Genomic DNA, 12,323 nt, shown 5'->3' with positions numbered 1-12,323 from the left:
TGTATTTTTCAGAGATTTTCTTTCATATGAAGTACTTCTTCCACACACCACCCTGTGGAGTGGGTATTGGTTGTAACTATCTCTATGTAAATCTCCTTTTATGTTTCACTTCTGTTCCACATCAGTTAGTGGATTTATTCAGTGCTATAATCTCTAGCATTGGGTAGCTTTCTATCAACATGACTGGCCTGAGTTTGACTTTTCAGCTTCTTTTGTGCACTGAGATGACATATTTGGCTGTTTCCTCTCTTTCAGGACAGTATTGCTGCTAATAAGAATAATCCTGGAGTACTGCCAGTGTGTAGATAACATTCCTTCCATCACCACTGACATGCTGACCCGCCTGTCGGATTTACTGAAGGTATGGCTCCAGATGTGCCCCAGTGCCAAGCAGGGGCAGGCAGGGTGCAGAGAACGTCTTCCTCTCAGTATTGCTCATGTGTTGTTGGGATTTCATATAAATGATAAAAATTATCCAGAATCATTGTGTTTGCCACTGTGCCATAAGGAAAGCTTTCAAACCAAAGGCATTAAAGATGCAATTTGTTGTTCACCTGGAATATTGGAAATCCTGTCTAGTAGTATTTGACATAAATGCCTGTCCTTCAGCTGGGTGTAGAATTAATGCTGCTGAAAAAAAAAGCAATTTGATCCCAGATGCCACAAAAGTATATGTGTCTTGAGGAAGGAAACAAGTCCCACGGTTTTTACAAATTGGTAGAAGTACAGTCAGTAGAAGCATGAAAAATAGTATGGGATGAAGGTTCTGTTGTAACATGTAAAGGTGATGAAACACCAGGACCTCTTGGTCATTTATTTCTCACTAGAGGAGAGGAAAGCTGGTAGAGCCCAGACACTGCAAGGTAATATAAATAATCAATAATAAAAGGAGCATATTAATGCACCTTAAAACTGTCATATATATATAGACATACATATACACGTGTATGTGTCTCTACAGGCTCCAAAGCCTAGCAGCTAATTTATGTCAAGGTTTTCATTTGTATCTCTGCCCACAAAGGTCATATCAGGTATTTGAGTTCTGAACATGAGCATAATCAATGAAAAATAAACAGATTCAATCTCCAAAAGGATATTTTACATAAGGTGGGGGGCAGGGGAGAAAACTCCTGCAGGGACAGGAGACTCTAGGAGATGGACCTTTAAATATTTGTCCTATTGGTAGTTGGTATTCGAATAACCAGATGCAAGAAGACTGCTCCCTGCAGTTGTCATTCAGATTCATCCACAAATTTTCCATTTTAAAAGCACTATCCAAGACAGATCAGTCTGTCTGAGCCTGCCCCTATTCAAGTCTCCTTCTCCAGTTGCTGCTTCCTTCAGGAATTGCAGGACCTTTTCACAGGTAGAATAGCAGTAGATGCATCAAACTTGGCCAGATTGGCATATCTGTGTTTCTTCCCTCACCTTATCTCATTCTAGCTCTGTCATTTGTGGTTTACTTCCTGGTATTCAAGCATCATGTGCAGTTTAATTGCTGTATTTTTTATCTGTCAGCAAGGTGCCATCAATTGGAGAGATGTCAAGAAAAGCTAGAAAAAACAAAAGCTCGTTTATTACACTTTGAACAAAATAGAGCTACTCCAGGTGTCCTGGCACTGCACTTTTTGTTTGACAGCTGTCAGGGCCAGCAGACTTTGTGAGCAGCAAGAGCTAGACTTGATTGTAATGGAAAATGGAAAGCATTCCCAGCTAATGAAATTCCAGGCAGTTCTGAGCTGTGACTGCAGCCTGAGTGAAATGACACCTGTGTATGGGAGAAATCATGGAATCCTTTAGATTGCAAAAGACCTCTAATGTCAGTCAAGTTCAGCTGTTTACCCAACACTGCCGAGGCCACATCTACACATCTTTTAAATACCTCCAGGGATGGTGACTCCACCACTCTCTTGGGCAGCCTGTTCCAGTGTTTGACAACCCTTTCAGTGAAGAGATTATCCCTGCTATCCAAACCCTGGCACAGCTTGAGGCCGTTTGCTCTTGTCCTGTTGCTTGTGGAAGAAGAGACTGACCCCTACCTGGCTACACCCTCCTGTCAGGGAGTTGTAGAAAGCAGAAAGGTCCCTCTGAGCCTCCTTTTCTCCAGGCTGAGCACCCCTGGCTCCCTCAGCTGCTCCTCATCAGACTTGTGCTCCAGATCCTTCTCAGGGCACAGTCCAGCACCTCAGTGTTGTGAGAGGCACACGTGGCTGGAATTACTGGGGTTGTTCTGGTGGTGCAGACAAGAGAAGGCTCCTGGCCTTCCTGCTGGGTGCAGGAATGCTTTCCTCCCAGCAGGCACAAGGAGGAGGTGTTGCTCTGTTCCAGGCTCCCTCCCTGCTCTGTCTGCACCTGGCCATCTGGGAGCAGTCATTGCCACAAAAGGCAGGGACAGTGCTTGTGGCAAGCACCCTTTACAGACCAAGTTTTTGATGGTTTGCTGCGCAGTCAACACTAATCCGAACTAAATACCTCAGAGGAGATTAGGCTGTGTGAGATGTGTGGATGGAAAATCGCCAAAAAATTCCAGGAAAAACTCTCAAAATTTGAGGAAAAATTCCCTAAAATTCCTGGGAAACCCCCTGAAGTTTGACCAAAAATCCTCCAAATTTTAGGGAAAAAAAAACCTTGAAAATTCCAGAAAAGCATTCAAAAAATGAAGGAAAAAGGGCCAAAATTCCAGGAAAAACATCCCAAAATAACCTCCAGCAAAAATCCCAAAATCCCACGAAAAAACCCCAAAAATTCCAGAAAAACCACAAAAAAAAAAATTCCAGGAAAAATCTGGTAAAAACTCCAGGGAAAAGCCTTAAAAATCTGCTGGGAAAAGCCCCAAAATTCTAGGAAAAATCTCCAAAGAGATCCAGAAAAACCACACAGTATTTGAGGGAAAATATTTTTTTAAAATCTAGGGAAAATCCCTCAGAATTCAGGATAAATCCCCAAAATCTTCATGAAAAAAAACTCCCAAAAATGTGAGCCTTTGGCTCAATGATTCTATTTCAAGTCTGCACAGAAGTGTAAGAAAAGTTGTTGCTTTCTGGAGAAGATGATGTGAGGCAGTTTCAGCCCTGCCCTGTCTGAGGGCAGTGGAGGTTTTGCCTCTCTCAGATCAGGGGCCACACGTGGCTCTGGGTCAGTTGTGGGATGAGGTCTGGGTTGCTTTTCCAGCCCTGGATGCACCAGTCTGGCAGCCCAGAGTTGGGGGGTTGGTTCATGGTGCCTGTGTGCGCCTGCATGTTGTGACTGACATCAGGCAAGAGCCAGAAAATTATTTCCCCTTCTTACACAAGGAGGGTTGAAATTTTGGCATTATTGTGAAGAAAGACCAGTGAAACAGAATAATGCCCCTGCCCTCAAAAAGGAGGTCTTTGTGAGGGCAGTTCTCTGTGTTGCAGACACAAGCTGCAGGGCAGCCTTGTCACAATTTCTTCTGTATCTTCAGGTGTATGAGAAAGGGTCAGGTCTCTCTTAAGTTTTGCCTCTCAATGTCACAAACATTTCTGTTCAAATATGAGCCCTGGGATTTCTGCTCTACATTCAGTGCAGAAGTTGGGGGCAGCAGCAATGGCTTTTCTGCTGCATCACCCAGGCCCAGTCTGGAATATCTGGTGTCTCAAGCTGGATGAGGAAGCAGAATTCCAGTGTAAAACAGAACCTGCTGATAGCAACTGTCTTACTGTCCAGAGGCTTTGTTGGCCTATGTGCTTTTAATGATAACTTCTTTTCTCCTGGAAGTTAGGAAAGTCTCAGCATGAGTTGTCCACTATACCTGGAATTCTTCCAGGATTGCCTTTTCATCGTCTGTGCATCATTTTGTAAATCCAGTATTTTGTGGTGTTACAAACATAGATTCAGTCACCTCAGCAGGAGGGAGTTTCAGTGCCTTCAAGTTTCCTTTAACATCAGCAGTGGAGAAGGTCAAGAGCCTGAGTAGAAACCTTTTGTCTTGATGTTTTCCACTCTGATATTATGTGGCTACTCTACTGAGGAAAACTAGCGAAACTCTGGAACTGACCTTCATAATGACTTATTTAATCTTGCAAAATTCTATTGAGGGTGTTTCTAAACTGTGGGTTTGTGTAGATGATAAAAAGTCAACATGTATTTTCACTGCCCTTCTTCTTCTCACAGTATTTCAACTCTAGAAGTTGCCAATTAGTGCTTGGAGCTGGTGCATTACAAGTTGTCGGCTTGAAAACAATCACTACGAAAAACCTAGGTATGGATTTCTGTATTTAAAATGTCAGAGCTTGTTCCCCTTCCTATTAAAAAAACCAAGTGCAGAAAACCCTAAATATCTATGATAAGCTTTGTTTGAGTTGTGGGGCTGTGCCTGGGCACAAGGGTGGTAAGATCTTGCCAGTTACCTGCCTGGAGTGTAGTTTTAAACTTTCTCCTGAAATTAAGAGCCTTTGACTGATGGGTTGGAGCAGGCATTTAAACTTAAGAGTTTCCCACCCTGAAGGGTGCCAAACTGATGAGATTGCCAGTCTGCATTTCTCTTTTGGAAAGGGAACAGCCTGAAGAGAATGGGTTGAGAAGCTGTGGGCCACAGCTGGGTCAGGTTTTTGCTGCAGAATGTTAGGTCAGTGTGGTGACCACACTGGCACCAGTGTGTGTCCTGCTGCTGGCTCAGGCCCTGTTGGAGTTGGGAGAAGCCTGGTTTTTGGGACCCTGTTGGCACTGCAGCAGGAGCAGGTTCAGGGCAGGTCAGTGCTGGCAAGGCACTGTGTTTTGTGCACCACTGCAGCAGAAACACTGCTTCCTTGAGAATGTGGTTGCTGAGGTTAAGTAGCTCATGAGTCAGGTCTTCAGAGATCTCTCCGATGTCTGCTTGTGCTCAGGGCTCAAAATGTTGAGTAAACATTCAAGGAGCCTCTTGTAAAATCAGTCCTTTATCCCATCTTACCAAGCTGGGTGTGAGCAGCCAGGTACCAGTCTGGCATCTTCACAGGGTGGGGGTTCCCAGGTGAACACAGACATGTACCTCCATGCTTTTAGAACAGACAAAAGCCCACCATGTGAAATTGTGTCAGATCTGTTACTTATGTCAAAGGAGGCACAGTCCATACAGAAATGACCTTTCCTGTGTAATAACTACATTATTTCTCCTCCTGGATTCACAGCCCTTTCTTCACGTTGCCTCCAGCTCATCGTACACTACATTCCCATTATCAGGGCTCATTTTGAAGCTCGGCTGCAGCCGAAGCAGTTCAGCATGCTCAGGCATTTTGACCACATCACAAAGGTAATTCTTCTGGCATTTCCTGAAATGCAGAGTTCTGCTTTTCAACTGTACTCTGAAGAACATGAATGCCACTTGAAAATGAAACCTGCTTTCTTCCCTTACAGGATTATCACGACCACATAGCTGAAATTTCAGCAAAGCTCGTTGCCATAATGGATAGCTTATTTGACAAACTATTATCCAAGGTAATGATTTATGGAAATAATTATACACTCTCTAAATTGCAACTGGAGGTCTCATTGTATACAGTCTAGATGTTTCAAATTGAGTCTTAAACTTTCCTAACGAGGCCTTGATTGAACTTCTTTTAATTATATAGATGGAAAGCTCTGAGCTGTTCTCATGCATGTGTCTTGTGTTCACATTTGCCACCTGGGTGTCAGTCATCTTCGCTCCCGGGAAAATGAAATGTTTCATTGGCTGTTTCAGCAGGAACGGCAATGCTGTGGCTGGCACAGGTGCTTGAGTGTTCAGGAGCTGAAGTGCTCTCTTACCACTGACACCTCTTGTCTGCAGCCAGGCTCAGCAGATCCTGTTTCCTGCTCTTTCCAACGGCGAGGGCAGCGTTGCCGGCACCTGAGGAAACAGCAGGAAAGTGCTGAGGAGGAAGAGTTTTGGAGGGGAAGGACCAGCCCATCTGTTGGGCTGCAGGCCTGGGGGCTGGAGGTCTGTGCTCAGCAGTTCCTGCTCTGGAGCAGCATTAGTACTCCTGGTGTGTTTTGGTGTTTAAACAGTGCAACAGTGAGGTCAACAGGGCTAGATCTGCTCTTGGTCACCTCAGGGTAGAACACACATCCTTGACCCACAGATACATAAAGTACATGACCTGTTAAAGCTTAGTGTTCTGCTTTGGATCTTAGGGTTTTGGGGGAGAAAATAAGCTGTTTCATGATAGGGATAAATTCATTTTTTAGTGACAAATTTGATTGATTGGCCTGGGCCTTCATCTTCCTTCAAGGAGCTCATGAGAAGTACTGGAACACAGGCTAGAGCCAGGCTGCTGAGAGGTGTAGAGGAGCAGTTGCAACAGGCAGCATTTCTGTCTTCCTTGCTCTTTCTGTTATTTTGTTGTTACTTTTTGCTGTGCTTTTTTATTTCATCTGGTTTTTTGGTCTGTCAAGTAGTGTTGCCTAAACTTAGGGTGGGGGGAAAAAAAAAAGTCAATAGCATTTAAATTGGGATTTCCCACTCCTATTGCACTTACTTTAAAAAAAAATGTGTTTATGCTCTTCTCTAAAGACCAAAATGGTCTGCTGGTTTTGGGGGGGTTTTGTTCCACATAAAAGTAGCTGTTATGTAAAGTAATATGGCTGTTTGGCCACTGTCTCTCTTGAGAATGAAAGACAAATGCAAGAATTTACATTATTGATACTAATCAAGTGTAGCCCACAACAAAGCAGGAATATAGTTTATGTTCTTGATGGCAGTTAGTGAGAGCTCATCTCTTACTGTCCCTTCATCTTCACAGCCCACTGTCCCTTTGGGAGCTGACTCAGGGTGTAAACTGGGACTTTGGAGTTCTTGAAGGCTGAGTGACAGTGCTTGGCACACATGAATGCAGCCCACAGAGCCCAGGACCAAAGGATGGTTGATTTGCTTCCATTCCTAGTGCATGCCATCATTTGGCTCATCTTGTTCCTAAAAAATGAAATCTTAGTACTGAAGGCTGTGTAGAACATAAACGCAGGACATTTGCTAATAGGCATGTCAGTACAACCATGCCAGTGTGTTCCTGGATTCAGGTGTTTTTCTGGGTCCAATTTTTTCAGTGTCCTGTAGATGAAGTGGTCATCTGCTCTTAGGTGTGTAAATCTCTACAAGTGAGTTCCATGGCACACCTCAAACACAGAAATTCCTGCTCTGTAAGAGACGAACAGTTGGTGCAGTGGACAGGATGTTGACCTGGCACTGGGTAATGAAAGCAAGTTACTCCTGCATTTCCAGGCTGTGCTTCCCCTGGGAGCTCCATGGCATGGGAGCTGTCCTCACCCAGTGCCACTGAGACAAGGCAGTTTGCAGCAGCATGGACACTTCCCAACAGCTGTCTTTGGCAGGGAAATACAACAGGAATGGGGATATTGAACAGTGGAAATAATAAATTCAGCAAATGGGAAAGGCTCATTCATTACCACAAATGAAAAAATCCAGTACGAGTTCTGAGCTTCTCTTGGAACTTGCTGGCTTGTGACTGTTTGGGCAGGAGAGCAATGAGGTTCTTCCTAATCCCTTGTGGTTTTAAAGCTGTTGACCTCAGCTGCACATAAAGATGGTCAGGAGATCCTGGGGTTCCTCCCGGGGCTGTTGCTTTTCCCCATGACAGTGAGGAGTTGGGTGTGGCTGTAATCATGCAAGAGCCACTGCTGCAGCCTCTCAGTTCCCTCTGGTTTAACAGCGTGCTGGGAAATTGGAAACAATTTCTTACCTAACTTCCTGGTCTTGAGGTATGCTTGATCCCTCATGCTGGGTGGTTGTTCCCGGAACAGAAAGTGTTATTTTTCTGCTACTTCTCCTGTCAGAATTAGGTCATTAGTTTGGATTTTCTGTAAAGACTTTCTCAAAACTCCTCATTTCTTTTTTTCTCTTGTGCTCAGACAAGCTTTGTTCTCTTTTACAATTCAGGCCTGCATGAAAGCAGACATCTCCTCCAGTCTGTTTGTAAATGATGTAGTTACAATGATTTGTTCTTACCTGGAGTGTGCAGTGCTCCCTGGGGAAGTGTCACCCTCCCAAAGGTGACCTGCCAGTGTGTCACCCAGGCCTGTGATGGCACAGCCTCTCCAACTGGAACTGCAGAGCTGGCTTCTCTGTTTCTAGGACAGGTTTTCAGTGTTTCTGAAATGCTGTTCAGATCTTCCCTATTCAGAGTGGGGACATGAGAATTTTGTTCTCTCTGTAGCAAATCTCTTGCCATCTGGTGTTTTTCAGTACCTTATTTCTTGGATTTCAGGCACTGGGAGGAAGGACTTTTTTTTTTTTTTTTTTTTTTACTCTGCTTTCCAAGGTATTTCTGCAATATTCTTATGGGGTTGTGATGTGATGTGGTTGGGTTTGGGTTTTTTTTATGGCAGATAGATGAGATTTCAGGAGTTTCCATTTCTTTATCGTTTCCTTGATTCTTCAGAAATTTGGATGTGTATGATCCTAGACAGTTTTCTCTGGGCAAGTACTCAAGGAGCACGTTTCTCAGAGGCAGAAGTGCTTGTCTGTCATTGGCTCATACCAGTCTGAGGGAAAGGGCCAGCTCACAGCCACAGGACCTGCATCTGCAGTTCCTGGCTGGATCAGATCATGCCCAGCCACCCTTTTAATTTGCGGTGTGCTAAATGGATCTTGATTCCTGATGTTATTAGCAAAGCAGAGCCCCAGGTGGCTGTTTAGAGCTCTCCTACATAAACCATTCTAAAGTGGCAGAAAGGAGTTAACTGGTTGTGTGTTTATTTCCAGTATGAAGTGAAAGCCCCTGTTCCTTCAGCATGCTTCAGGAATATCTGCAAGCAAATGGCAAAGATGCATGAAGCTATATATGATCTCCTTCCTGAGGAGCAAACTCAGGTGAATGTTATTTTTGAGCTTCATCCCACAGCTTGCTTGCAAATGCACATGGCCTTGGGAACAAGAGAGAATTTATCTGGGGAGAGGGGAATTCTTTTTTGAGTCCTGGTGAAACCCACACGTTACAAGGGCTTGGCAGCAGTCACACACACAGCTTGGGCTGATAAAAGGAAGTACAAGGAACACAAGGAAGTATTCCAGTGTGTAGGGAGAGCAATGAGGTACAGAAAAAGAATGGATTTCAAGATTTTGAGCTGCTTTTTAATGTCTAGAGATGGCAGTCCAGGAATTAGTGCTGAAATGCTATGCAAATGGCAACACTTCGGGCTTGAGTGCAGCCCTCTGAGAGGATTATTCTATAACACTGCTCAGAATCAGTGGCTTCCAAAAGTCCCTAAATGTATTACACACCCAAATTGTACCAGATGTGCTTTTGCAGGAGTTTGCTGCAGTCATTGCTACTGCAGAGTTGTAAACCTTAAGGACAGGAAGGACAGATTTAGTCATTGAATACAAGTTGTCATTTCTCTTTCACATTGGATTAAATGGTCCCTTCTAGCACAGGAAGGAGATTTGTTACCTTCTAGGCTTGGTACGAGTTGCTAGATGCTTCAGACACCAGAGGAGAAAAGTTCACATTCCAAAGACATTTCCTCCGAGTGCCACACACAGTGAGTAGGTGAGGATGTCCTGTATGGTACAGGCTGTGTGTGGCCAGAAGGGTGAGATTGAAGCACTGGCAGAAGGAGGAACCAAGTGAGTTGTAGAAACAAAAGCAAAAGTCAGTGACTGAGGGTATTGGCAGTGTGTTTCACCTTTGGAGGCAGTGATGTGAGCATGGGCACAGTTCCTTACTCTGCTGCTCTGGTTTCTTCCAGATGTTGTTTTTGCGAATTAACGCAAGCTACAAACTCCACCTGAAGAGGCAGCTGGCCCACCTCAATGTGGTCAATGATGGAGGACCTCTGAATGGGTGAGCTGGGGCTCTTCTCTCCTTTCACTGTTTAAATAAGCAGGCATTGGGAGGTATCTTCTGCAAGGAAGTCATGATTCCAGAATCACAGCTCCATGTCTTAGTATGTCCCATTTGGAGCTTGCTTACAGTAAAGGGCATGACTTGTGCCATTCCACGGTAACTAGGAGTGCAATCCACTTGGTAACATACTGGGAGCTGGACATTGTCTGACTGGAAACCTGCTGGTAGGTGTCCTCAGCTCATGGATTGCTTTCTCTCTCTTTGTGTGACAGCAGCAGCCACAGTTTAATTAGCAGGAATTGTGTGATTCCTGAAGCAGTTTTGAAACCTGGATGGTGACTCATGGTGCTGGCAAAGTAAAAATAGGAGAAAGCAACATTTCATCTGTGCAGTGGGCAGCTCTGCAGGAATGGTTTTTAGAGCAGAACTAGATCTGAAACAGAGATTATGCTGACAGAGCTTTTCCCCTTCCCTGCCACAGCCCACTTCATCCCCGAAGAGGTCAGTGGTACCTGTCCAGAGAGAGGGTGCCTGGCTGTGTCTGCTGTCCCCACCTCAGAGGAAAAGCCTCTTGCAGGCTGAACTGTGTTGTCAGATGGATTGTTCCCTGAAACAGTGGAGTTTATAATTGTTCCTGATGACCTGGGGGCAGTGATGTGTTTGCAGTGTAGTAAGGGTGAATGAAACTCATAGGCCTAGCCACATGCAAGAAGAGAGGGTTGCAGAAGTCAAAGAAAGTTAATAATGCTTCAACTTTTTGCAAGAGTTTATCTGAACTGGTTCTCTGTACTTGTGATGTGTTCACAAGGTGACATTCCATTGCCTTTGGTATTTATTAAAGGTGTTTGTAACCAAGCTCACAGAGTATCCACTGCAGCGCCAGCTGAAGTGAGAGGCCCTGGGCGTGCTCAGGCTGTCTCTCACTGCTATTTCCAGTCCCGCATGGTGCTGTGCTGTCTTCATCCTGTCCTGTTTTTGTTCTGTCTTTGTGGCTGCATGGCCTGGATCCCTTTTGGATAGAAGGGTTGGGGCAGGTGTTCCTGGGGTCTTGCTGAGGGTGTTTCCCAGCAGTCAGGAGGTCTCAGCTGGCCCTGGACTGTCTGATGGCAGCAGTTTTGTACTTCAAAAAGTACCCCTAGGGAGCTGGGGCTGTTTGAGAAGGGGAACATCAAACCCTGGATGGCACTTGCTGTTGTTCCAGCAGTCTTCACTGACCAGGTTTTTAACATGGTTTTCTGATCCTCATTCTGTTTAAATTGCTTGTTTCTGTAATAATAGTAAAAATCAAGGCCTGTGAATCCTGGTTAACTTTTTTGCTATGTAAATGCAGCTTCTGTTCCTACATCTTGCTAACAAAAAGCATCATGATCCCTGACATGTTTCAACAGTATCTGAGGGATTTTAATTTTGTATAAACTGTTACAAACAATACAGCTGTTGTGCTGCTCAGTTGCTTTTCATAGTAATGCTAGAATCATAGAATCATTACCCTCTAGAACACAGAAGGTGATGTTGCAATAATTAATATTCTTAGTTGGAATGGAATGGGAGGTTTAAGTCTAGATAAGCCTGGGATTACAGCAAGAGAATAGAAGTTTTAAATGCCTAATTCCAGCTGAGTTTTCTGAACTCATGGTTTGATCTCCCTTCCCTAGAACTAGTTTTTCACCCAGCAGTAATCCTGTTATGGATGATCACTGCTGTAAAAAAAACCACATCCATAGCATTGAGTTTTGAACTAATACTTAAAATATCTAATCCAGGCATAGGATTTGAACATGTGTGGTAGCAATTGTGTGCCAAAGTCCTCGACAAACCCTGTCTGCTTGTCCAGGCATTCCAGGTAGATGTGATGGGGTCACATTCTAATCTTGTGTGTTTCACTGCAGGCTGGTTACTTCAGATGTGGCTTTTTACACTGGAAACCTTCAAGCTCTGAAGGGCCTTAACAACTTAGATCTAAACATGGCTGAAATCTGGGAGCAGAAGAGGTGATAATCCATTGGGAGCAGTCACTTGGCTCTGACAACAGACTGACTCTCTTCTAAGCAGCGTGACGACGGTGAGGTGAATACTTGAGCCCAGAGCCCCAGAAAGGGCAGGATTGAGAGTCGGGGGAGCTTAGACTCAGAGGGAGCTGCAGGGAGAGATCCTTCCAGTGTCCTTCAGCAAGAAACAAGTGATCAGCTGTCTGTGCAATGTTTTTCATTCTCTCTGGAAACAGACTCAGGTTTCTTTGGACCAAATCCAAAAGAACACATAGCTGTAACACAGCTGTAGTTGTCTAGAATGCTCTGTATATCTTTATATTAAAAAGATGCTTTGCATTTCTTCTAGTGCAATGAAATTCACATGGTGTCCCACCTTATTTAATGATGGTACAATATAAAAATCTTGCAGTTGGAACTCTGTAGAAAATGTTTTTCTCTATGAAACTATGCTGTTCTAAAATTTATTTTTTTACAGAACTTTATATAAATAAATGTCTTTTGATTGCTCGCATATAGGATTCAGCTTTGTTAGGGAGCAGTCCTGTTCCAGGGC

At 44.2% G+C, this 12,323-nt stretch overlaps 1 protein-coding gene across 6 annotated transcripts in view; it reads left to right on the top strand.

Annotated features, from left to right (window-relative positions):
- The window catches only part of VPS54 (VPS54 subunit of GARP complex), a 52,980-nt gene extending 40,854 nt beyond the window's left edge, over positions 1-12,126 (top strand). For all 6 annotated transcript variants that reach the window (XM_030235691.2, XM_030235693.2, XM_050973219.1 and 3 more), the window contains 7 exons: positions 256-361; positions 4,135-4,222; positions 5,130-5,251; positions 5,356-5,436; positions 8,696-8,803; positions 9,682-9,776; positions 11,669-12,126. In XM_030235691.2, the coding sequence (XP_030091551.1) occupies positions 256-361; positions 4,135-4,222; positions 5,130-5,251; positions 5,356-5,436; positions 8,696-8,803; positions 9,682-9,776; positions 11,669-11,774 (706 nt within the window). In that variant the 3' untranslated portion in view covers positions 11,775-12,126. The remainder of the gene's footprint in view (positions 1-255; positions 362-4,134; positions 4,223-5,129; positions 5,252-5,355; positions 5,437-8,695; positions 8,804-9,681; positions 9,777-11,668) is intronic.
- The last annotated feature ends 197 nt before the right edge of the window (positions 12,127-12,323 follow it).

This window comes from Serinus canaria, chromosome 3 (assembly GCF_022539315.1).
Source record: "Serinus canaria isolate serCan28SL12 chromosome 3, serCan2020, whole genome shotgun sequence".
Taxonomy (NCBI): Eukaryota; Metazoa; Chordata; class Aves; order Passeriformes; family Fringillidae; genus Serinus; species Serinus canaria.
Note: the sequence above shows the minus strand (reverse complement) of the source record. Positions and strands in the feature narration are given on the sequence as shown.